The sequence below is a fragment of the Argiope bruennichi genome, chromosome 1 (genome assembly GCF_947563725.1).
Source record: "Argiope bruennichi chromosome 1, qqArgBrue1.1, whole genome shotgun sequence".
NCBI lineage: Eukaryota > Metazoa > Arthropoda > Arachnida > Araneae > Araneidae > Argiope > Argiope bruennichi.
The window spans coordinates 56,264,199-56,292,173 of NC_079151.1; the positions used below are offsets into that span (position 1 = coordinate 56,264,199).

General features: G+C 27.0%; 2 protein-coding genes across 7 annotated transcripts in view; both read right to left on the reverse strand.

The window, feature by feature from the left end:
- Positions 1-4,324, reverse strand: part of LOC129970122 (protein SSUH2 homolog) — a 25,149-nt gene extending 20,825 nt beyond the window's left edge. The window contains exon 1 of the mRNA XM_056084437.1: positions 4,184-4,324. The gene's annotated coding sequence lies outside the window, so the exon portion shown is untranslated. The remainder of the gene's footprint in view (positions 1-4,183) is intronic.
- A 1,156-nt stretch (positions 4,325-5,480) lies between these two features.
- LOC129967144 (protein SSUH2 homolog) lies at positions 5,481-27,948 on the reverse strand. 6 transcript variants are annotated; one of them, XM_056084434.1, is made up of 14 exons: positions 27,872-27,948; positions 26,268-26,321; positions 25,805-25,858; positions 24,027-24,077; positions 21,644-21,697; positions 21,411-21,477; positions 21,140-21,269; positions 18,814-18,874; positions 16,454-16,644; positions 13,020-13,096; positions 11,171-11,263; positions 9,169-9,271; positions 7,289-7,390; positions 5,481-5,694 (listed from the first exon to the last, which is right to left on the reverse strand). In XM_056084434.1, the coding sequence occupies exons 2-14, from the start codon at positions 26,308-26,310 to the stop codon at positions 5,551-5,553; spliced, it is 1,170 nt and encodes a 389-aa protein (XP_055940409.1). In that variant the 5' UTR covers positions 26,311-26,321; positions 27,872-27,948; the 3' UTR covers positions 5,481-5,550. The 6 variants fall into 6 exon arrangements, with proteins under 6 accessions (XP_055940409.1, XP_055939090.1, XP_055937875.1 ...); XM_056083115.1 differs by having other exon boundaries at positions 21,644-21,694; positions 24,027-24,080; XM_056081900.1 differs by having other exon boundaries at positions 24,027-24,080; positions 27,872-27,947.
- Positions 27,949-27,975: the final 27 nt, after the last annotated feature.

Sequence of the window (27,975 nt, forward strand, 5' to 3'; positions counted from 1 at the left end):
TGTGTGTGTGTGTGTGTGTGTGTGTGTGTGTGTGTGTGTGTGTGTGTGTGTGTGTCCTTTATCACTCTACAGGACATTCCCTTTGACCTTGTATTACTGAAATTAGCACAAATATATCTATCAACAATTAAAGACTCCAAGCGATTGTTCAATAAAAGTAAGACGGGTGCTTGGCACTGGGAAATTCCCCCCTCCCCCGCTTACTTTCTTTCATTTTGATTAATTGAATACCTGTGTGTGTGCTTTTTTTCGTTAGACACGCTCGTTCTGACAGTTTGAATGACAGTGCGAGTCTATGAGAATTGCTTCTGCATTTTCTTGATAACCATCAGTTAAACATGGTCTTCTTTTGTATACCAACCGTTTAAACACTCGTGCTGTCATTGTTGTTTTTGAGGGAATACTGAATTTTTCTTTTGTATGAAAGAGGAACGGCGTATTTCAGTAGTATGAATTACCTTCACTCAAAAGATCTTAGAAATGGGAACTATATACTTTTGGGGAAGAGAAATTACATGTTAAAATGATTTTTTAACTAAAATTTTAAATTGAATTAATAAAAAATTTACCAAATTTTTAAAAGTTTGATTTATATGCACGTCCTACAAAATGATGCCAAATACGTTTTTGTTTTGTATGCACTGTGCCACCACTATAAGGAATTATGCAATTAATTATTAATGGTATTAATTATGTAAATGTAGATTATCTAAGTCTACGACAACATGATGTTACTATATTTTAGATCAACGCATGCTTTTATTTTATTCTCTTTTTTTTATTTGGATATTTTGTGTTACTGTTTTATAGATGTAGTTAAGAGGATTTATTAGATTTTAGATTAATCTGGACAATTTTCTGTTTTTTTCTTAATTACATATTGTTTTATTTATTGCAATAGCTTTTGGATATTCTATGGCGTTCTTTAAGCATCTTTATACATTTTATGGTGACAACATTCCAAACAGATACGTGACATTATTGTTAAAGTTTATAATCGGAACTATACTACAGCTCAATACCGGAGTATACTATAGTTATACCGGAATTATAGCTCAATACTTTGAGCTATCTGATATATTGGGAAACATATTCTCGATTTAAAGACGGCGCTGAGCAATTATTTATTTTTTCTCTAATTCATTTTTCTTCCGTATCTCCTCTTATGCGCTGACAGATGCTTTTAATACTTTTGATTAAATCTAATTGAGTTTTTTAACAGCCTTCAACATTTCCTGTGCATTGTTCTTATCTAAACATAATCTATTGTTTCTTATCGACTTATTGTTCATCATATTATACGTGCTTTGCTTTATTTTTTATTATTATGAGATAGTAATAGTTTTCGTTCTTCTTCAATCTCTCAGAAACAATTCCATTATTAGATACATTATTACTCATTAGTACCAAGTTTGAACGCTCGTATCTTTTTAAAAATATCTTAAATTTCCGATAAATAGGAATTAATATTTTATATCATTATTTTAAGTTTCTTCTCTACTATATTTTATGGGCTTAAAATATGTTTTTGTTATTAGAGGAAAAATTAATTTAAAAATTTAAATACACGATAAAATATTTCATGAAAAGAAAACTTATAATTTTGTTATCGTTCGTAGTCTTTCTGGATGTTTTCTATCTTATTTAATGGCAAAAGATTTATTTAAAAATGTGTAATTCCAGCTCATTTGGGAAAAAATTAGTTGTATTTTTATACTCATTTAGTAAAAATAAGTATAAAAATGCGAGTTTTAGTTAAAAGTAAAGTTTTAGTAAAAAAAAGTTTTTTTTTTCAACTTTTGACATATCGAAATAGAATTCATACTAATTAGAAAATGTTGCAGTTTATATTAATTAAAGAGAAACATATATTTATATACACATATTTTCATTAACATACACACACATACACAATACCGCTTCATGCCCTTGCAACTATAACCAATTTATTTAAACAGTGTAATGAGCATAAAGTGAGAGAGACAGCGGAAGACACTCCTGTACTATCCATCGCTGTGATTATTGTTTGATATTTGTTTCTGACATTTATTGATTAAAATTTAGTAAGGGGATTTTAACAATAGCTAAACAAAGCCATGAGTAATGAGCTGGTTGAAATTCAAATAAAAAATGGCAGTAGCTTTGTAAACAAATTATCAACCAGAAACTGAAAATTGATGCTGTTCTACATAAATACATATATAGTTTGTTAATGATAGCAAAATTCGGGAAATAATACTAATAATAATAAAATTATTAACAAAATAGGGCTGATAGAAAAACAGATTTAAAAAAAAGAACAGTACAAATTCGGAATGAAAAATAAAAGTATTAATAATAAGTGCTATGAAAAAACATATTTACATCAAAAGAGTAAAGCCCTCAATTAATCGAAATATCAAAATAAAAAGAAAAATATTCTAAATTTATTATCTTGAATGAAATTAGGGTATGAAAGTAAAACAAGAATAATTATACGTTTAACGTTCACGAAAACCGCCAAACCTTCTTGCCTAAGCTCCCGTTACCATAGAATCCACCTTAGAAAGAGTTAAACAAAGGCCGACATTAAAAATTTTTTCATTTTAATTAATCCAGAAAAAGGAACAATGCAAAAAATAAGACAACATAATTAATAAGAAATGAAAACAGGGAATAAAAGAGGGGAAAGACCCCAAAAATTATTTTAAACTGACATGCTGATGCTGAAAAAAAAAATAATTGTCTTTCTTGACGTGTGAAAAAGCGTGCCGCAATTCTAACAGCATATTAAAGGTTCATTGCATTAATATTCAGTATTTGAGATTACACTAAGATGGCTTTAAGACAGTCTATGTAATTTTGAACAACGGTCCAATGACGGGGACTGCGAAAAAATTGCAATAGCCAAGAATCTTGAAAAATATTACAGTTGCTAAAATAAGCATATGTTTTTACGCATGTCTTGAATGGTTAATTAAGCTATAAAAATAGTTTTAATCAAGGAATAAAATCTAATATTTTAAATATATAATTTTTTAAAAATATAAGAATTTTTCCAAAAATTATTACAATTAACCCTTGTTTCCCTCACAGGATGTTCTCTCTAAACAGTATAATAGTTCATTTTTAAGTCATTAGAGATGGGTGTAAATTGCAATGAAAAAATGATTTTAATGAAATAAGAAATAAGAAAAAATATTTTATATTCTTAGAGCTAAGAAATAAAATAATAAAACATTATGAAATCAAAGTTATCGTTTAATCCTCATGTCCTGTTAGTTATGTTTTGTAAAGCATTCTTGACATTCTAAATAAAAAAAAAATTTGATTTCGTAATTTTTAATTTTTTAATACAAGCAAAGCAAAATTATAATTTTTTTTTTTACATCATTTGAAGTAAGGTTTTAACTAGAAGTATATTCCAGTGTCTAACATTCTAGAAAATAACTATTTAATGATAATTTGAATGGACACTATGTATATTGTTGAACACAAGGCAAAAGATTCCTTTTAATAAGGTAATAATAAATATATATATGTGTTATTTGTTGTACCGCCTGCATATTCAATTTGAAATAAAATCCATCCAATTTTATATACTGTCATATTAACGTCAACTTAATTATTTCAAATTAATAGATACCTTTTAGCCATTACTCGATTCATTCAGTAACTATTTATAAACAAAACTAGTGAAAAGTTTTGTATTTATATGCTTTGAGTGCAATCGCATGCGTTATCTTCAGTGTCAAATTTTCTTCTACCGATGTTTCATTACTACTTCTGTTAAAATTTAAAGCATAAAAATTTAAAAATTTATTAAAAAAATTATTAAAATTTTTTAAAGAGATTAAAACAATAAAATGATGAATGAATTTTATCCGACGAGATATAGTAGAAAAACGATCAAAATGCAAATAAAAAATAGGAAATAAACTATTCATAAACTGAAAAAAATACTACACACTCGCGCTATTTAATGGTAACCAAAAAATTAATAATAATTAAAGAAATACAACTTCTTGAATGACTATTATTAGATTTATTACTTTCTCAAGATAAGACAGCATTAAGTTTCTAAAGATTGAACTTAACAACTAAGAACCATACGCCCTGAACGAAAACATTTAATTTCAATAATTTTGAGTCACATTAACAAAAAAATATTGATTAAATTATAATGAAAAACGATTAAACTTACTGTTTCTAAAGGATTTCAACAGTTTCCGTTGTCCTCAGCATCCATTCTGCCAAGCATTTATCGTTCTATTATTTGATTGCTTTTCTTCTTTCCGTCCAATAGAAAGAGATAAGCGCTGTTATCATTTACTTGTATTTATCGTTTATGACGAAGAGATAAAAAAAAGGTTTCTGTATTAATACAAAAAAATGAAATTTTCTTCACATGATTTTTAAACAATACATATCAGATTTTCCATATATGCCTACTGCATTTTACTTCAAATGTGTAATATATTGGCACTTGTAATGCAATCAAATTTTGTTGCGTTAAAAAAAGTCAAGACATTCAAGGTGGAAAAGATTTTATAGCGTTTAAGAAAATATAAACGAACACTAATGCAACAACTTGTCGCCAATGGTGATCAACTTATTCAAAATTTCTACTTGCTAAACTATTAATATGGTATGCGTTTATTTAAAATCTCACCTTGTTATTCCATAAATTTGTAAATATAAATGAAATAGTTTGTTACAAATTGTCGTAGGTACAAATAAAAAAATGCATATAATATCAAATAAATACAAGTGTATTCATTTGTAATATAAATAAATGCAAATTTATTTATTTCATAGAATTTATCCAAAGAAACAAATTTTTTTAATGTTATATATTATGTATCTTATTTATTTATAGTATAAATATATGGAAATTTATTTATTTTATAGTTTTTATCCACAGAAATCAGTATTTTTTTTTATTTTAGATACTGTGTATCTTATGTTATTTATTTATAGTATAAATAAATGCAAATTTATTTATTTCATAGCATTAATACGAAGAAAGTATTTGTTTATGTTAATTTTAAAATCGGCAAAAACATAGTATTGAATGGTTTGATGGATCATTGAAATGAGTTTCAATTTTATCGTAACTATAAAAACATTTTTATCGATTGCACTTGAAATTAAATTTAAAAGCGCTTTAAAATAAGAGATTGTACGAATATGAAATTGACATATTAAAAAGAGAGGGTTGTTTTGTTTTAAGATAATATTCGTTTTTGTCAGATAACAATTATTGATTGCCTGGTTCAAAATCATCAAAAGTCTGCTTCATTTAAATGTAACTCACATCTGAATTAACTTTTGGACTTTTTTCCGTGATCTTTATCTTGTCTTGAAGAATGTATGAGTCAAATTTTATAAAAATCAGATGATTAAAAATATGCAAAAAGTATGAACCTTTATATATATATATAGATATATTTCTAATTTGTAAATTTAAATAATAGAAAAATCAGACATTCCACCTTGTATATACAGATTTATTTTTGAATTTCTACACAAATATCTAATATGATACAATGCAACGATTTCAAAGAGCTTCTAGGATACTGCACACATACTAAACTGTTCAGGGTAATCTTCGAAGTGGACATTTTTTTCAAATCCGTAAACATAGAATTCTCCTTTCTTCTTTTTCCAGATGTAGGTTGCTCTCGTAAGAGGAATCGCACGCAACGAAAGACGCTAGAAATAGAAGTGGAAAGATCAATTCATCCATTTTATAAGTCACTGTTTCATTGGAAAATCTTGTTTATTTCAAAATGATGGTGCTCTTTGCAGAAAGCCAGATTTTTTAATTAGTCTAAGACAAAATAAATATCATGCTGGTCTATAAAAGAAACCTTTTTTAGATTTTACATTATAAGGTAATGTAAAAAATAATTTTCACTTTAATTTTTGCATTAAAATTACTTTATTTTTCACACAATACACCCAAAATAAGCAAATTTGAAAGAAAATGCAAAAGAGCAATTGTTTTTTATTGATAAAAACGTTTTTCAAAACATTATGCTAAAAAAATGCATTGTTTTGTCAGTAGGGCCATTTTGTGAATTAAAATTGCTCTTAAAGTAAAACAAAAATATATGAAGACTAAAATAAAGAAAAAGGTTTTCACAATATAATTGAGAAAAAAAATATCCGAATTTTATTAAAAAAATAATTTTTTAAGAGAATTACAGACAACATATGGATGGATGTTTTTCTTCTCTTCACAGATTTTTTTAACGGGAAATAAAATGGATATTATTTAAATTGTAATAAAATGTTTGATAAATAAAATTAGTATAAATTTAAATTTCTTTTATCCGTTGAAACTACCCATGAAATGAAAAAATTATAGCAACTGTTTTAACTCATCCAGTTTATCTATTTTTACTCAAATGGGGAATTTAAATTCATATGCAAAATATTTTTCCGTTTCCTGATTTTTGTAAGTAACTATTTTTCTTAGTTATTGTAAATATAATTATGTTCTGATTATCATTATGTCATAAATAATAATAAGCAGTCTTATTATATTATAATTACGTCATAATTATGTTCTGTTTCATCATACGCACAAAATTTAATCTTTTGAAACTTCTTTAACATGCATAAACATAATTGAGCCCTTCTTGTCTTACTTTTATTCAAATTTATGTGTAAGATTTTTGTTTTGAGAATTTATTGTTTTTCATCGATGTTTTTAATAAATAGGCTTAGTTTTAATATTATCATCCTATTCATGGCAATATTCTTTTCAAGTTGTCATTCTAAAAACATTTATGCTCAAAAACCACTAGTTAAGAAATCTTAAAATATCTTTAAAAAGCATTATTATATATGAACCAGTTGCTGTTACACCATGGGAACGCTACTAACAACTGCAACTTTAATTACCCGTAAGTAGTTCATTCTGTCATCAATATCTGCCGAAGAATATGCTGAAATAGACGGTGTTTATCTGACTACCGTTTTATTTTAAGTGAAGAAATACTTCAAAAAGAAGTTTGTTATAAAGAAAAGTTATCCATTCCATCCTACTACCTCTGTTGATGCTTTTTAGATGAAAGTGTTCTACTGAAATGTATTCTTGTTCCTCAATAATGACTTAAGTGTTGTTACGATTGATTTCTCAATCTTGAATTCATATGGGATTTTACTCCAGCACTGAGTAGCAAATTGCGGTGAGAAATTCGTGCATTATGAGTGTATACTCTTATACGTACTTTATGGAAACACACAAAGGAAATGTCAAATAAACCAATATTAAGAAAATTATTTTAATGAAGTTTACCTGTGCTACAACTGCTTTGTTTCTTAAAGATGAGGTATGCTTTTTTATTAAAACAGCGGATGCTTCATTCAGTGCAGGGTGTGCAGTATTCAGAGGTTCAATCTTTCAATAGAAAAGAAAACAAGCTTTATCAAATTGCTTCCCTATTTGGGTAAATGAACATTTAAAGGCTTCAAACAATCAGCATGATCTTAGAAAAGCAAAATCTAATAATTAATTTTTTTTAAAAAAACTTGAATATTTTTATTTAAAATTTACAATCATTGAGAGTAGAAACCCTTTAACGAATATCTTCATTTAGAAAAATATATTTAATAAAAATAAATCTCTGGTAATGTATAATTTGGTCTATTTTCAAAAGTGACATCTTAATATGAATAATATTTAAAAATTTATTAATAAGGGCAGTAGAAGGTATAAATAATGACATTATTACAAGTTGTTATAGCTTCTTTTTTAGCTAATATATTAAGAAATATTTAAAACAGATTACAAACGAAAGCTTAGTTCTGTGGCATATATAATAATTACATTATGTGACTTCACTTGGTTACACAGACAGCATTCTCAAAAATAATAATATTCTGATAAAAATGTTTTTATGTAAAGTAAGGTCTTTAAAAATAGCTATATTTCTTCATTCTGATAACAATTCCGTTTATACATACTGCTAATATGTATAAAAGCAAAGCGCATAATAAGACCAAATAAGCATTAAGAAACAAAAATACATGTTCGAAAAAGATATAAAAAGAACTCGTTAATTACACAATTATTAGAACCAATTTTATAAGGTAATTTTCTTCAAGAAATATTTGCAACAAAAATATAAAGATATGCTCGCAGAAAAAAAAAAAGGCTATTACTGAGACAGTGAATATTGGTGAGTACATTACATATTAAATATGCACTAGAGGATAACTAAATCATTAAAGTGTCAATCAAAAGAGCCCATGCACGATTTTAAAATTACGAAGTTCATACAATATTTTTGTAACATGGTGTAAAAAAAATTAAAAGTAAGTAAGATTAGAAAATTACATTAAACTTCCCATTTTTCTTTAAATTCAAATAGTTCAGGAAACTGGATATTTTATAAATCTAACCACATCCTGCAATGAAACAAATGTCGAGATATGTCGTTTTATTATAGTACAAGATACCAATTAATACACATGTGCCGCTAAAATATTGAGGAATACAAATGTGCTTTTTAAACAAAAAAAAGTGCTCTACTTCTGATCGTTATATTTTCTTTCCGCGGATATCACTCTAATACATCATAATTAGCCAAAGTTTCTAAACAAATTTACCTGCTTCAATATCCATTACAATTGGTATGTAATATCAATCTTTTTAGGCAAAAATAATATTACATACACATACCTGCATTTGACTTTCAAATTAATTTTTGTCTTTTATGTGTTAAAAAAGAAATTTATTTTTAATTGAATAAAACATGACATTTTGATCTCCAAAAATTATTTTTCCTTGAAATATAGCTCATAAATAATTTCTAAATGCATCTTAAAAGAAGACTTTCACCTTGGTGTTTTCATGCATTGTGTATGCGATACTTTATAAGCATAAATAAAGTATAATAGCGGCACATTTTTAAATTTTAAAGTATTATGAAATTATTTGAAATAGCAATGTCTAGATTTAATTTTTATCGTTGAATCTCTAAGCAAAATGTAGTTAATTTACTAATTCAAGAACCAAAGCTTTACTAATGCTAGACACTGATTATGTATGTAAAGTGTGTGATTTTCTTCCCACTGATCATCATTTAATAAAATTTTCATGAATCTAATCCTGGAAGTTAAATACTCTTAAAATAAAGTAAAAAAATAAGCAAAGACATTCAGGCATTATTTTACCTGTTGTGCTTGCCTGACAAAGATTTCTTTCCCGCTCGCTTTGAGAACCAGTTCATTTGGTAAGTTGTATCTATTAGATACTAATTCATCCATTTGAGTTTTCCTGAAATTGGTCATATAAGATAAAAGGCATTTAGTCAAAATTGATAAAAAAAATCAACATTAATTTATCGGGAAGTTCTTCAAAATATATTTGATCTAATGATATAAATGTATTATTCAGAGCGGCCATTTGGGGAGGAGGGGAATGTGTAAGATGCAATGCACTCAGGCACTTCTACTTGGAGAGGTTCTCCTGACAATCAAGAACTAAATGCTAACTTTTCGCGCATCTGTCGTGTAATAGTTTCTAGTGATCTAATAAAACAAATTTCAGGATGGTAAAAAGAGACAAGGCAAGTTGTTCCGAGGAAGTGCTAAACATAAAGCTCCAACGACTTTCAATAATGGATAATCTTGCTGATTATGATAACTCATTAGATAGAAGTTTTTCTACGACACATCCTTCATATATATGAGAGGATCATGTTAAATTATTACCTCAACTTGGATGTGAAGTAAATATTTGAAGGACATGCAATAGACATTCTAAAAGTAAGTTATTCTCCTCTGGGCTTTAAAAGCACAAAATGAGTAAACTTATTTAATTTTGAGGTCATGAAATAAATGTATTTCAAAAATTATACATTATGTCCCTAATAATTTTTCCATTATGAAAAAATCGTATTTAAATGAATTCATTTTTCTTCAAATTTGTGTATTTCAAACCTTTTTGTTTATTTTGAAAAACTGTATTAGAGCCTTAAGATTTCATAGATCCAGAGCCCTTTAGATAGGTGGCCAGTCTTATGTTATTTTAACTGCAATCATAAAAAAAGTCATTCAAATAAACGATAGCATTGGTGTAGAATTCCCACTTTTTATGCATTATGCAGAAATTTCATAAATGAAACCAGCCTTATTTGAATAATCATGTATTTTTATTTGCTGAAAAAATATGGCAAACATCTTTTCTAAAAGAAAACGCTTGCTGGGAAATGAGCAATTATAAATTAAAAATTTGAATTGGTAATTTATAATTGCTTGTCTCATTTCTTGATAAATAAAATACACTTAAACTACATTGAATTATTTTTGTTTTAATTGTTGCAATTTTTATTAAACTGTCTTGCGAAATTTTAATTTAATTCAGATAACTGCTTTGCATGTGTCTAATGAGAAATTTATATAGTTAATAAACTAATAATTATGATTTTTTTTAATTTTCCGACAAATTATAAAGAAAAGATTCCGATACATTTTAATAAATTGTTCTTATAAAGTTTCAAGATCATCAATATCAAGGCATAAGAATAAACACAAATTAATATAATATGAGTTTCCAAAATTTCCTAGCTGCTCTGATCAACACTATGCTAAATATTTTATAAAATACTTTAACTGATACGTGTGTTGAATTCATATTTACAAAAGATATTTAAACCCTTATCATGCAGCACAAAATCAGAGCCATATCCAGAAAAAATTGCAGATAAGTTGGGTTTATTACAATACTTTTCTCAGCTTGTTTTTTATGTGTAGTGATAAGATAAATGTAAGCCAAAAAGTAATAAAAATCAATATATTATCGATTTTCGAATGACGTCATAACTTATTGCTATTTTCAATAAAATTATTATTGAGGGATGAAATTGTGCCAATAATATTTCGAATATTTCGAATATTTACAATCAAGATGATTTTTTTTTTGCTTTAATTACTGTCTATCACTTATATTCTAAAAGAAATGTAAACATGTTAAATTATATATATATATATATATATATATATATATATATATATATATATATATATATACAGTTCGTCAGTGGACTTGTAAGGTTGTAAAGCGCCATGAATAACAACAACAACTAAAATGCAAGTTTTATAAAAATCATTTTTTATATTTATGAAAAAAATAACTGCTATGGTCTGAAAGCTGCTAAGAAGATTATTTCTTTACCATGTAGCAGTTAGTTGCATGCAATACTTCAATTTGCCATAGCCATCACAATGACTGCAGTCAATCATCCCGCTGCCGGAACACTTCAAGCAACTGAAATATATATGAAATATTTATAAAATAATTAAATTGTAAGTCGTGCTCTTTTATTCATATTTTTTAAAGTGTTTTTTAAGTGTTAGTTAGTTGCATTATAAAGAAAGTGTGCTTATTAAAAGTATTGGTCATAATTAAAATAATTACTTTGATAAATAAATCATTAAAATTTCAGATCAATAGATACAATGTTTTATGTAACAATAACAAGTGTACATAAAATTATGATTATATAGAACGTTAGAAAAAGAATAAGTCCTGTTCTGCATTCAACCATAGCCTTCTTCTAATGTTTTTTTTATATATTTCTGATTGTAATATTAAAAAAATATTCAACTAACTAAATATTTTGCTTCATATTTTAGATAAATATTTTATGATATACTAATATCATGAAGTATTAAATTACCAGCCATTATTATATATGGTTGTAACATAATTATATATAATAATATCATATTCACAAATAGAATCTTCAGTTCAATTATTAGTAAATCGCTAGTTTCTAAAGCATTAAAGATTGGCATATGTTTCCAATTGAAAAAAGGATTTAAATGACTTAAAGAATTGAGTTTGTTGAGTCATAAAAGAAATATTGGAACAATTATGATGTGGACTTATATTCACTTAATCGACTGGTCATATTTTCTAAACTGCTCTTGACACACCAACATTAAAATTTTTAAAAAATCGCTTTTCTAAGATTAAATTGATCGAAGGAAGTTTGGAGTTTCTCTTCGTTAGGCTATTTTTATAAATGCTTCAAATGACATTAACCAATAAACGTGCTGTACTTCCTCAGACCGCCCTTGATTGGGTGAAACTAATTATTTTCAGAGTTCCACATTTCAATCAGCTTTGGTCGCTGAAGAATGAAATTTCTTTAGTTCGAAATATTATCATGTCAAAATATTTTGGAATTATTTCTATTTAGTCAAAATATTTTGGAATTATTTTTATTTAGTCAAAATATTTTGGAATTATTTCTATTTAGTCAAAATATTTTGGAATTATTTCTATTTAGTCAAAATATTTTGGAATTATTTTTATTTAGTCAAAATATTTTGGAATTATTTCTATTTAGTCAAAATATTTTGGAATTATTTCTATTTAGTCAAAATATTTTGGAATTATTTCTATTTAGTCAAAATATTTTGGAATTATTTCTATTTAGTCAAAATATTTTGGAATTATTTTTATTTAGTCAAAATATTTTGGAATTATTTCTATTTAGTCAAAATATTTTGGAATTATTTCTATTTAGTCAAAATATTTTGGAATTATTTCTATTTAGTCAAAATATTTTGGAATTATTTTTATTTAGTCAAAATATTTTGGAATTATTTCTATTTAGTCAAAATATTTTGGAATTATTTCTATTTAGTCAAAATATTTTGGAATTATTTCTATTTAGTCAAAATATTTTGGAATTATTTCTATTTAGTCAAAATATTTTACTAAATCTAAGTAATCAGACAAAGGATTGTATAAAATTTATACTTCGCTATTCTTTTCTTAACATATTTATAGAGTCATACAATACAAAATACAATTTTATATCATTTGGAACATTTTTCCAACTGGAAGCATAAGCCTGTCGTTCAGAACTAGAAATTAATTAATGGACCATAATAAGAGGAAACACCTTATACAGAGCCGCATTTAAAATTTTAAAAAATTAAAATTCATGGAATTTTTTAAAACTTAATAATTAATTTCTTTTAATATTTAAAAAAAGGCAAAAAATTCATACTCTTCATCCCCCGAACCTTTGCAGATCCGACACATAAGGTTTTCAGCACCTCTTCCCTGACATCCTTTGCAAATAACCTGTAAAAAACGGAAAAATTCATTTCAGAATAAAAAAAATGAAGATTTTTTTTTTTAAACTCATTTCTTCGCACATGATATTTATAAATGATTCGATAGATTAATAATAACAATTAAAATTTCCAGGAAATGTTTTCAAAGATTCTTGTAACATGATTTATAATACTTGAACTTGTTTCTCAAAGATGTTGTTGCAATTAAAAGGTTCATAATTTTCCAATAATTAAATCGATACTACTGCACCGATTTTAATGTACAGTAATTTGTATTAGCTTTAATTCCTAATCTATTGTACTTTAAAAATCAGTTTACGTTGACTTTATGCTTAAACAATTTTTTTCTCGTAGTTTAGAGTAATTATTCGAACTTGCAATTCGAACGATCAAATAGGAAAGAAGCTTGCTATAATAAGATAAATTTCTAATTAATTCGTGCTTGATAATTAATAGAAAAACATCTGAAGAATTAATTTGACCTTCAAAGATAAACTTTAAAGCCACTTCCCCTCATCATCCTTTCATTAAAAAGAAGAAAAAAAAAAGACCTTCAAAGATGTTGCTGCTATTTATTCAAACAAAAGGGAAACTGAGGAGAATGCATTGCCTCACCAATACAGGTGTAACTCTGAATACAAACTATGAAACCCAACCATCACCACTGTTTCCATAATGGATATATATATATATATATTTTTAGTTTTAAGCTAATGGTTTTATTTAGTATATTCTTCGCATTGCTTTTTAAAACATATTTTAAGCTTTTTTTGTATTATACAATTGAGGCAATTTATCTAAACATTTCACATTCGGAGATATCCCCTCTTAACTAGCTCATTTGTAAATAATATAGTAACATTATATTTGACGTTTCAAAGTATCTTAAATGCTCAAAGTATCTCATTAATTCTTTAATGGATTGAATGGATTGAAAATAATATAACATAGATATTCTTTACTTCCACGATCAGATAGATGCAAGTGTCAGGAAACATTACAATTCATGTACTAGCTTTCGGAATACTGGTTTAGGGCATGGTAAGAAATCATGAAAGATTTATCACCTATTGTGTCTAAGCATCCTAGGTAATCTAAAAGACTGTTGCCGTCAGCATGAAAGGGAAATCTCAGACAGAGGCCTGCAGGTCATCGTGAGCGTGAGAGATCCAATCCCGTAAGAAGAAAGTGAAGTCAAGAAAGCGAAACAACTTTACACCACTCGCGATGTAAAGAAAAAAAGTAATTTCTTCTGTTTTTTTAGGTATTCTGAGTAAGAATTATTCAAAGCTGATTGAATAATGTCCGCATTATCAGTGAATTGCTGTCTGTTGTAAGCCTTGATTGCGGGAAACCTCACAGGATTTTCTTTAAGCGAAATACAATTAAGACCACCAGCTTCCCTTAAAAGCCCTTTAAGAAGACAACTTTCCTCATAGAGTCTTACTTCCGGTGAGAAGTAAGTCTCCTAAAATGCAAAGAGATGTCACAGTTTCACTTTGTCGTAAGTTCTTCACTTATCGACTTGACTGGAAAAAGACTTATTAAAACCGTTATTCTACTATTTAAGTTTAGTCTATAATTCAGACTATTAAATCGATAGGAGCATGTTACCAGTGGCAGCTCGACCCTTACAGTCGAGCAATACTCCTTCAGCATATTTTTAGAAATAAAATTTGCCTTTTTTTTTTTTTTTTTTTCAATAATAAATATTTCTTACTTATTTACTTTGAGAATTTTCGTTCTTTGTTTTCTTTGTCAGAATCTGATGATCAACAAAAATAAAAAAAAAGCAATTACATCGCAAAAACATAGCTCAGGGAATAAAGCAATAAGGAAGAGAAACTGAGATCAGGACAACTCGTTGCGCACCCCATGAAACTCCACTGCGAACACACCTGATTGGTTTGATTTGAAGAAAAAGGCAACTCTTATCCCCTTTAAATTAAGATTACCTGGAGCTGCAATCAGAGCAGGTCCGGTTAAGAGGAATAATTATTTTATTTTATTTTCCACTCCCATTCAACCATTTTAACTTTTCGTCTCTTTCACCAGATGTTTATGAGTTTTAGTCTCCATTCTTATAAGCTTTGTTGAATATTCCTTTTGTTGTAAATTGAAGAAGAGAGATTGTTGTAAATTCGAGAGATTGTCCTCCATTTGATTGATGGATTTTTTTCTAAATTTTCATATTTTGTAGGAATCTATTTGTGCTAAGATAGGAGCACCAGGAAGTAAAAACGATTTGTAGATAATTTCATAAAATATTTTCCCCGTGAAAATTTTTATGATAAAACAATTATTATTCCTTACTACATGTAAAAAACGATAAACAAAGCAGATTATTTATTGCTCGCCATTTTTGTTATTCATTTTTGAGTAAGCATTATTCGATTCGACTGGACTAAGATCGAAGTGGCTATGGAGAAATATATATTGCTACTTTTATCTATTGAATTATTGCTTCAACAAACACATCATTTTCTATTGATAAATTACGACAAATTTATATTATGTTCTAATTACTTAATATGTTAGAAATAAACACATTTCAGATGTGGATTCGAAATTAAAAATTTTAGTGTATTTACGAGTAAAATAATTTTTTTTATTATGTGAGAACATGATGTTGTTTTGTAGAGGTTTTTGAAGCTTTAAAATGCACGGGCTCAAACTTGACGATTACTTTTGAGGCATCCATTTTTCACTTTCAGGGTTATTAGAGAATGATAAAGAAGGTTGTCCCATTAACGACTTATTTCCAACAAAGAGTTACAATTTGGCGCGAATGTCCGCCATGTACCCGATTCTCCTGTCTGTCCAATAAAAAAACAGGGTTGAACGATTTTGAGATTTAAAAAAAAAACCATCGTTTTCTAAATACCGGCGTATGCGTAATCTAATAGTCACGTGATTGTTTAAAACCGGTTTATACTGATTTTTCACGAACAAAAATTTTAGAGCTCGACTGATTTTAAAAAGGTCAAAAACCATCGCTTTTCTAAATACAGATGATTGCAAAATATAAGTCATGTGGGAACATGATGTTTTTCTGTCAAATGGAAACCACGTGACTTAAAAAAAATAATGTTCTCACATGATAACTTGAAATTTGGGATAGCAGATTTCATTTTTTCTTTAATTGCAATCCCTTGGAGAAAACGTTTAGAAGCAGTACTAAATTTTAATTTCACGTGCCACTACAATGTATTACATTCAATGAATGTGAGAGAGAGTCATCTCATAAAAAAGTACAAAAAAATTAAAATTAAAATTAAACTTTTATGTGAATACTTGTTCTGTTGTCCATTCTGTAGTTAAGCATCTCATCATTTGACTGGCCGTAATTTATTTGAATAGCTACCTTTCCATTTGCCCAACAGGGCGTGCAATCTATTTTCTTTTCTCCTTCACATGTTGGGCATTCTCTGACGTAAGCTGTGTGAGGGACTTCCGTTTTTATTTCCTGGTCGTCGTCGAACAAGAGTGGCCTGCCAACACGAACGTTCCATTTATCAGGTGTAATCCCGTTTTCGGGGCCATCTATATTTTGTCCTTCAAAAAAAGGTGTAAAGGTATTGTCGTTGAATGTAACGCAAATAGAGTATTAAATACAAAATAGCATGTTGAAATTTTGCCATGATCTCGTGATTAGTTCTTAGTTAATAATTAACTTTTTCTCATTTTAGAAAATAAATTGAGAGAGAAATTCAAAAGTGAGGCAACAAGATAAGAGTTTGGGTTTTTAGAAGAGAAATGAAATATTTATGTTAATATATTTCAAAATTATTATTATTTATTATTTGATAAAATAATAAATAATAATAAATCGGTAGAGTGGAGTTGGAAATTTCATAATATTCGGATGAATAAAATACTTTAAATGTAAAAACAGCTAAGCAATTCCTTTTGGCATTAAATTGTGCAGACAGCAATAGAGAGTTTATTAAGTTTTCCCAGCATATCCTGTAACAAAATTACTATCATCATATTGTAAGAAAGCTTTAAGAATTTTTTTGTGTTTATTAAAATTAAACCAAAATATTAAAACTAAAAAAAAATTCACCATTTAAAATATTATCTTTTAAATATTTTCTACTTAATTTAAATTTTTTAAGAATATTTTATATTAATATTTTTTAATGATTTCACATATTTTATCCTGTATTTGATAACCAAAGTACGACATTTTGGCTTATATCTTGAAATTTTCTTTCTAATCCAAGCTTTTAAAAATCATTCTATAATTACAATTAATTGAATCAGCTAGGCAAACTCATTTGAGTGGTCTCACCAATACTTTTTCTCATACACTCCAATAAACTTATCATGCCACAGAAACCTTACATGTTATTAGCATACAATAATTACGCATTATTAAATTTTAGCGTGACTGGCATTTTTGGCGAGTATATTGCCATCCTTGGCGAGTATATTGACGAATAATCTGGGCCGCGGTGGCCTGGTGGTAAGGTGTCGGCTTCGGAACCGGAGGGTTTCAGGTTCGTAACCCGATTCCACCGAAGAACCGTCGTGTAAGGGGGTCAGTTGCACGCTAAATCCGTCCTGACCAAACGTCCTCCCGCTGGTGTGGTGTGGTGTGGAGAGGGGGGTGCCAGCTCAGGTGTCGTCCTCGTCATCTGACCGCGGTTCAAAATTACGAGGTCCGTCCGAAAATAGCCCTAGTGTTGCTTCAAACGGGACGTTAATATGACTAGACTAGACGAATAATCTCTAGCAGGCGTTTATAATATCCAAAACCGATATTGTGTTTCAAACACTTTGTTTTTCACTCAACTGATTGGAACAAAAATTTGACACAAAATTGCACTTGTACTTCCAAACTCCCGGTCCAAATTTGATATATTTAAGGCACTGCGTTTTTGAATGATCGTGTTTACTTATTTTTGAAAATACAGACCGACAGACAGTCAACCCATAGTTAGATTTGGCTCAAAATTTGACAGGTACCTACACTATAGATGTTAAATCTCTGAATCGAATTTTATCAATCTAACTTTTTTCGTTCTGTAATTACCGTGTTAATTTATATTCGAACAGACGGACAGACGAACTACATCTAAACAGATTTTATTCAAAATTTTGATAGAAATCTGCAAATTTGGTGAAAAGATAGCATACCAGACTTCAATCGTCTAGCTCAAAACACTTTTGAGTTCGAATTTTTTGACGATTACCTACAATACTTTTTCTATACTGCGTATAAAAGAAAGTAAATAAATAAATAAAATGTACATCTATGTATTTGTCTCGCCCATGTTATATTTCCAACTAAACAGTTTTTTTTTTTTCATTTCCAGTTATAATTTTTTAATGAATAATATTTAAAGTTAATACTTCTCTTCTTTTAAGTAATAAACTAAATATGTAAAAATATATAATTGATTAATTTAATTTTCAATACTACCTTTCTTATTTCTCTAAATTAAGTTTTTAATTTCATCAGTAGATAAAAATTCTCTGAGATAATGAGTAAATTATGAAACATATTCGATAATTCACAAAAAAAAAAAAAAAAAAAAAAAAAAACTGTCAATCTTGAATAATTTTGCTTAAAAATTTAATACTTTTAAATAAAAAAAGAAAAATGAAATTTAAAGTGAAATGAAATTTAATTGAAAATGAAATTCACTTAAATGCAATTTAAAGTGAAAAAAATAAGAAACCAATAATATGCTTTATATTTGATCTAATCATAATTACCATAATAACCGGTCACTCTAGGAGTGCATTCTCTTTTCTCTATAAATGTTTCCAGCTTACACTAAAAATCAGAAAGCAATATTTAATAAATAATTGCAACAAATATTATATCGGTATACATAAAGGCTTTCTTTGCATTGTCTTGTAATTTCACTATACATTACATACTTGTATTTTCGCTATACATAACGCATACATTTTTTTAATGAAAAATTTGAGGATTCCCTTTTCAATTAGGATTTAGCGGAAGCAACTAGTGCAAATCTTAAAGAATTGTCACAAAATGTTTTTTTAATTATATGGATATATTTTCCAAACTATGAAATACAATAGATAGATACAATTTGTTATAAATTGTATCCAATGAAAAATACTCGAATTAATAATAACTACGTAATCCATTCAAACAATTGCTTCTTTATATTTAAATGATTTAGAAAAAAATCGTTTTCTGCATGAAATTTTTATTTAATTTTTTTGTTGATAAAAAAAATAAAGAATAAAGCATAATAATCAGTCTCGTCTGATGTAATATTTCGTATATTATTCTGTAAAGAACAAGGTCAGATATATTATTTTTGTGGGAAATCATTGATTTTAACAATCACAAATTTCAGTAATATTATGAATATTTGGAAAATAAAATTGAAACTCTACTCCAAAATTCAAAGTTCAAAATTTAATTATATTTCTAAAGAATTTTCAAAATAACATGCCATTCGATAAAACATTTGTTTGTTTTATGAAGTTTTAATATAAAAAGTTTTAATATGAAGAAAAATCATTAAAAATTTATGTTACAGCACACATAAATGCGGCTTGTAACTTTATTCACAGAAAGAAAAAGAAAGCGCAAGTTTAATTGTTATCATGAAAAATAATTTTTTTATTATTTAATAAAATAATTTAACTGAGAAACTAAAATTTAATACTTTTAACTCCTTTCATTTCATTTTTTTCCCCAAATTATGTCTTTTCCCCAAGCAATAACTTGTTATATTTATAAATTTTTAAAGGTTGTAATGTCATTATGGTATGTATTGTGTTTTAAATTATTTTATTTCAATAAATAATATTTGATACAATTATAATTGGATCAAACGTATTGTACGTCCGATCAATAAATAAATTCATAAATCGACTTTAATTTTAGTTTTCGGAAGAAATAATAATTTTTCTTAGTTTTTCAGATAGATTCTAAAAACAGCAATTTTTTAAATTATATATAGCTTCTACTTCATTTTTATATATTCACATAAAACTTGACTTCACATAACATGAAAATTATTATTGAAAGAATGAAAACTATTATTAATTGAAAATTATTTAAATGAAATTATCAAAAAGCAGCAAGTTTAAATTTCTCATTAAAAGTATTCATATTATTATCTTGTAATTAATCCCTTATTAAACGTACTGTTGTTTTAGTAGTACATATTATATTATGTTATTTTACATTCAAAATTCATAAACTATTCATCATAAACTATTTTACACAGCTTATTATAAGTAAGTAAACAACTTTTAAACTTATCTTTTTTTGTGTGTTCCACCAAATATTGATATCGTTAAAAGTGTGCAGAGACAAAACAACAAAAAAAAAAAATATATTGAGAATCACTTGTCTAAACATTATTTATTTTAAAATAAATCAAAGAATCTTACTCTTAAAACACAGGTAATATTGAAAATATTATTTTCGTTCAAACATAATTAATCCAAGAAAACAGTGTTATATGTTATCATATCTTTGATATGTTTAAATTTCTAGTGTCATTTCTAGTCTATCATATAAGTTGGACAAATAATTCATAATTTATTACATTAAATTGTAGAAGCCTTATATTCTTTGTATTTAAAATTTACTAAAAATAATAAGCAATAAATATTTATTATCATCTTATATCAATTATTCGACTATTTGAATTGAAATATATAGCAATTGCATTACTCTTATCTTCTTTTTTGCATAATAAATGGCGATACCTGATTAAGTACGCATCCCATAGTGCATTGCGATTATAACTAATGAGATGAGATGCTGTTCTGATAAAAATATGCGCGCGTCAATGTCTTGTCTTGTCTTTGTGTTTTGTGTTTGTTTTGTGTGATCATTAATGAAATGTTCCCGAAAACATGGATCTTCTTGCTTCCACCACAGGGATCATAATGATCTTCATTCCACCATAAATATTATTTCTTGCAGTTCAATTTTAAAATAGTTACTAGTATAGACTCTTAGAGAATTCTTTAAAACGTTCGTTATATTTTTAACATACACTGTTATTTAATAATACAAAATGCAAAATTCGAAAACACTTCTTACGTGAAATGCACAGTCATTTTGAATATCAGTTAAAATCATATCTTTGATGAATTTAGAACCACCGCAGCGGAGTTTGTTCCTATAATGGTATAAAGCTGTTCTTAAATCTGGATCAGATAGCGGAGCTGGGCTGAAAGTATACAAATGAAATGAAAAGATACTATAAAAAAAGAGAAGCTCTTAAGAAAAATATTAAAAAAAGCTCGGATAATCTTAAAGTTTACGCAATTTTCTTTTCTGCTTCGGTAAGTAATATACTTTTAAGACTCACATTAGTATAGGAGTTTCCACAGATTCAATCATATCCATTGTGGGTGCCGTAGGGGTAGGCTGAAAAACTGAAATAGTTTTTTTTAAAATTATATTGATGTGTTAATTGTTTGTTTAACAAATTCATCATATGTATTTAAAATGACAATTATCTTTCTCTTCCTATAAATAGCAAGATTTTAAATGAAATAGTACAAGTTTTGACTTTTCAAATTAAGCTAAAACTATAAATACCTGGATCGTCAATATATGCTATATTTATTCCCGGCGAATGTGGTGATGGTTCTGCTGTAATTACGAAAAGATAGCATTACATATACATATAAAAGTTTTCATTTATAATTAGAAAAATCGTATACTTCATGTTAAAAGCTGTGAATACGAGTATATAATATTACGTATGTGTATAAAATTTTCCACTTATAATTAGAAAAATCACATACTTTATATTAAAAACTGCGAATCCGAGAATATAACATTACATGTGCATATAAAATTTTCCATTCATAATTTTAAAAAAATCACATACTTCATATAAAAAGCTGTAAATACGGGAAGATAAAATTACATATATGTATGAAATTTTCCACTCATAATTAGAAAAAATCATATATCTCATGTTAAAAGCTGTAAATACGAGAAGATAACATTGCATATGCGCATAAAATTCTCCATTCATAATTAGAAAAATCGCATATTTCGTGTTAAAAACTTAATAAGTGGAATTATATATTTTTCAATGGTCAACGTGCTGATCAATGAGACTCAAATACAGATTTGATATTTTTGAAGTGAACTAAATAAAAAAAATTATACGTTTCTAAATGTATATGATTGAAAACAATTAATATATTTTATAATTTTAATTTGTTTTTAAAATAAAAAGATTTGTTTTTATATGATAAAGAAAGGAAAGAAATATAATAAATGAAAAGAAGAAAAAGCGAAAAAAAATTCAAACAAATCAATTAATTTAATTGGAGGAAAAAAACAATAAAAATCTAAAGCAATTTTTTTTTACAAAAAAAATCTTTAAAAAAAATAGAAATGGCATCATTAACAAGTTTTACAGGAAATTTTTGACACTTTAACAAAAGTTATTAAATATTTATATAATTTTTTAAATAGATCAAAATGCTAATAATTTAATATATTTGTTTAGTTTTAAATCACTTTATTTCAAGAAATTTATTTATTTTTTATTTTTTTTTTTTTTTTTGCAGAATATGCACATTTTTTCACAATTACCCTATCAAAATTATTAACATTTATTTAACTTTTTGCTTGTTTGTTATTTCTTTGTACAGGGTGGGCAAAACGTCCATAAAAGCTTAAAAAATTCATAAAATCCGAAAAAATAATCAAAATTTTAAAAAAAGGTTTGCAGGTTTGCATCAATAAGTCACAGAATTTTTTTTTTTTTTTTTTTTTTTAGATAAGAAAAAAAATTCACAAAAATGCCGACAGATGGCCCTGGTATGAACAAGTTAGTTGGAAATACGCAAATGAGACAGGCAATTATAAATACTTACGCTCTTGATCCAGAATTACAGTCTTGCCAGAAACTTTTACCGTCAGATATGGTAGAGAGAGAGAAGCATTTGCAAGGTGGTTTTCTTCAAAACCGAACAAGATCCCTCCTGGATCTTTAACATCCTGTGGACAGATGAAGCTCATTTCTCACTCCATGGCGACTTTATACACATACCTGTCGCTTCTGGGCGAAACGTTAAATCCACGAGTGTAAGCTGAAAATCCATTGCATTCCCCCAAAATCATACTGTGTTGTGGCTCCACAGGTTCCTTCATCATAGGACCCCTCTTCTTTGAAACACAGTATGCAATAAAGGGGTGGAAAACGGTGAAAGTAAATACTCGGCGTTTTTTAATGCTTCTGCTCGAAAAAGTTGTTCCATGTTTGCGTGAAAAAGATGCACCTTCTATTGTTACGTTTATGGAAGATGGAGCAACAAGTCACACTGCTATTCCAGTCAAGGAATTCCTGATACAGACGCTCAGGAACGAGAGAATCATTAGCAGATGTTGCAAGTTTCCATGGCCTCTTTGGACTCCAGATCTGACAACAGAAGACTTTTAACTACGGGGAAATTTAAAATCCTGGGTGCATCGATCCCGCCCATCCAATATGCCGTAATTGAAAGATGCAATCCTCAGAGAGTTGTCATGTATGCATGCTGCATTCTCCGTTGCTGGATTTGTAACACGCCTACATGTGTTATCATCAGTGGTAGTGGAGATGTGGAACACATATTGCTATAGTAAATCATTTGGCAACATTACTTTTGTTATTTGTATGTCCTTTCTTCCAATTATGTACGAAACGCCAGCTATTGGATGTTTTTTAACTGTTTTTTTCTTATCTTTAAAAAAATCCCGCGACTTATCGATGCTAACCCTGCAAACTGTCCTTTATTTTGCTTAATTTTTCCGGATTTTATAAAACTTTAAAGTTTTTGAGGACTTTTTGTCCACACTGTAGAAAAAAAATTATCTATGCATTTAAAATAACAATTATCTTTCTCTTCGTATAAATGGCAAGATTTAAAAGAAATTGTAAAACTTTTGAGATTTCAAATCAAGCTAAAATTATAAATACCTGGATCGTCAATATATGGTATATTTATTCCTGGCGAATATGGTGATGGTTCTGCTGTAATTATGAAAAGATAACTTTACGTATGCGTATAAAATTTTCCATTTATAATTATAAAAATCACTTCGTATTTAAAGTTGTAAATATGACAAGATAACATTACATATACGCATAAAATTCTCCACTCATAATTAGAAAAATCACATACTTCGTGTTATAAACTTAATAAGGGACATTATATATTTATTGAATGGTCAACGCGTTGGTCAATGAAACTACAAATTCAGATTTGATATTTTTGAAGTGAACTAAATAAACTGAAATTATACGTTTCTAAATGTATAAGATTCAAAATCCTTAATAAATTTTAGAACTTTAATTTGTTTTTCTAAGATAAGGATAAAAAGGAAAAATAATGTATGAAAATAAGCAAAAGCGAAAAAAAAAATTCAAACCAAGCGATTTAATTAAGTGGAGTAAAAACCATAAAAATCGAAAACTATAATTTTTTTTTCATAAAAACAAACTTTTTTAAAAAGATAGAAATGGCATCATGAATAAGTTTTTAGGTAATTTTTGACACTTTAACAAATGTTATTGAATATTTATCTAATATTTTAAAGAGATCGAAATGTTAATAGATTAAAACATTTGTTTAGTTCTAAATCTCTTTATTTCAAGAAATTTTAATTTTTTTTGCAGAATATGTAGATTGTTTCACCACCATATCAAATTATTTACATTTATTTCACTATTTTTTGTTATTTCTTTGTATATTAATTTACCACTATGTAACTTTTCTATTCTTAAAATCTGGTAAAAATTAGCACTTCTGTATTATAAAAAAAAATCATTTTATGTGATTAGTATAAACTAAATTTTTTACAGGATTTCTGATATTTGAGGACATAAAACATGATTGAAAAGAATGTGTTTTTCAAAATTATTTTTAACATTTCCTTAATAATATATTAATACTTGTTTAATTTTAAGGCTTATTTACATCATTAATGTATAATATGCACTGCGATGGAGAAACGCAAGCTTTTTAAATAAGATGTACGCTTTAGAATATTTGAATTATAGTTCAAATTTATTTTTATATAGAGTTTTTAGTTGTTGTTGTTTGTTTTGTTTAGCAAAATGAACGACAACCTTGACTTTAAAATCTCTTAGTTTGTTTACCATGTCTTTTTTCTTGCACTTTATTTAAAAAACAGAAATTGGGCTGCAAATGAATAAAAAAAATTTGAAGTAGTATCGAAACACATGTCTAAATTATTAAATAAAATGTTTTTAATTTTTAAAAAAATGTCACTTTTAAATTTTATTATATAACAGGGACAAAAATAATCAGGAAAAATCTTTTTTCTATCTGCATTTTTCATGCTTTTCTTTTTGAAATAACCTACAAAATAAAATCATTCAGGTAATTGAGTAATTCAATCATATTTCAGATTTTATGGCAGAAACTTTTGTTTATAGTTTTATAACTATAAACAAATTTTAATCATCATGGAAATAAAGTGCTATTTCCATGATTTTCCATGAATATTTTCTCAATTTAATATATAAAATTATAACTAGTCTAGATTTTAATTTCGAATAATTTTCAAAATTTTTATTTATTTGATATATATTTTTTTTATTTCTCATTTGTACAATCATAAGATAAACACACCTTATTTATATAATAAATTACTGCTTGTCTTACATGCAGTCCCTTTTTTATGTTCATAGAAAACAATATAAGTCAAACAAATCTTTTCTTTTTTACTTACCAGCAATGGCCTCCTCGTAATTTGGTGGCTTCATTTTCTCCATTTCTGTGAAACCTATAGATTTAAAAATGGATCTGTATTTTATTTTACATTAATATAGTCAATTAGGCACTTAAATGTTCAATTTTTTTTTCATTTGGTTACAAAGTCATTCAGGTAATTAACGAGTAATTCAATCAGATTTCAGATTTTATAGCAAAACTTTTTGCTTATAATTATCGAAGTGCTATTTCCATGATTTTCTAATTATATTTTCTCGATTAAATATGCAAAATTATAACAAGTGTAGATTTAAATTTTGAATAATTTTCAAAATTTTTATTTCTCTCTAATATAATTTTTTTTTATTTTTCGATCTCTCAATCATAAGATTAACACCCTTTTTTATGTAATAAAAAATTTTAACTTACATACAGCCACTTGTCTTATGATTTTAGAACGTAGTATAATTTTTTTAACTTACCAGGAATGATCTCCTCGTAGCTTGGTAGACTGATTTCCTCCATTTCTATGAAACCTGTAGGTTTAAAATTGATAAGCATTTTTTTTACCTTAACATAGCTTAATCAATCAATCAGGCACCTAAATGTTCACTTTTTTTCCTTTCGGTTATCGAATTATATGTAATAATCTATGTGAGAAATGTATTTCGTTTCGATATTTGATATGCTTATATATTGCACTATAATTTAATATATAGAACTATACTGCCTCTGAATAGCTTAAAATTATAATTATGACTATAAAATTTATAAATTCTAGCTTATTCACAAAATTGTAACGGTTACTTTTTTGTAAAGGACGATATGTCAGAAAATCTGGCTGAAATCTATTTTAATGCGCTGCTTGAATTTCTCGCCAATATAATAACCCAAATAAGCAAGTGAAGTAGTTCTAATAACCCTATACATAGTAATACTTACCCTATCAACAAGCTTGAATTTTGAAGTCGGCGACTTAGCGTTTTTTGGCATTTTTGGCGAGGTGAAATAACACATTAAAGTAGATTTCAAATTTCGTGTGATCAAAGGGAATTGCGTGAGACAATTATCATAAAGCAGACAAAACTTTAAATTTTATAGGAAGAAAATTCCTACCACTATTATAAAATATAGAATTTTTAACTGTTTTACACTGAAATCAATTACAAGACTTTTTCTTTAAAAAAATGCTTGTTTTATAGAGACCAAACTAGTGTAATTGTCGTACTGACTTCAATGTAAAATTACACAATTGAGAAAATACCATGAAACTCGCTCAGAAAAATTTACAAGGTCGAAGGCAAAAAGATAGATTCAAATAAAATTTTACAGAAATAAAAAAGGATGAATAATTTTTAACTTTTAATTTTTTATTCAAATCATATTAACAACATTCTTGGTGGAAATTTGATATTCATGTTTTAATTCACTTTAATAAAAACCAAATGCCCCAAATGTCAACTGTTGAAAGAAATTAAACAACAAATGTATAAGAAATGGCATTCATTTTAATTATGTTACTTCAAACGGGGCGATACAATGTCTAAATTGAAAAGTGTGTATATTCCCAAGAAAGAAATAATTATTACACATTGAAACGGAGTAAAAACATTACAAATTAAGCCAATTTCTGATATTTTTTGTATTATTCTTTTTAATGAAAAATTAAAACTCTTCATAATTGATGTTTTTAGTGATGAAAAGTCAGTTATTAATTCTGAATTACTTTTTTTTCAAAAACACAAACAAAGATCAAAATTTTCTGAGGTGTGTATTTAAATATGCATTTGACTCCAATTCTGATAAAAGATATTATTGATAATTTCTTTTTCTTATGTATAATTTGTGTTTTTTTTAGCTCATAATGAAACTATATTAAGCAATTTCAATCAATCAAAATATTTGAATTTTTTTATCACGTAAGAAATTTTAAATATTTTGAAGAAATGAATTCGTTGAAGAGCTTTGTTTTGTTTTAAACAGATGCCGCCTATGTTAACTTATCAGATACCTTAAGATTTGATTTACTTATCTCGAAATGCAAATGATAAAATTAAGAATTTACCTTTCCTAAAAATGTATTTACCTGAGTCAGGTACACACTGTATCCTCACCTTTTAAACATATACTAATCAGGAAGCCTCCTATAGCTTTCCTTTTGTTCGAAAAAATAGATAAATACTTTAATCA

Coding starts and splice junctions, on each gene's coding strand:
- LOC129967144 (XM_056081900.1), bottom strand. CDS start 26,310: ATGGAGGAAATCAGTCTACCAAGCTACGAGGAGATCATTCCTG. Junction 18,875..21,139: donor AAAATGACTGTGCATTTCAC/GTAAGAAGTGTT, acceptor TCTGATTTTTAG/TGTAAGCTGGAAACATTTAT. Junction 9,272..11,170: donor ATGCAACTAACTGCTACATG/GTAAAGAAATAA, acceptor GACCAATTTCAG/GAAAACTCAAATGGATGAAT.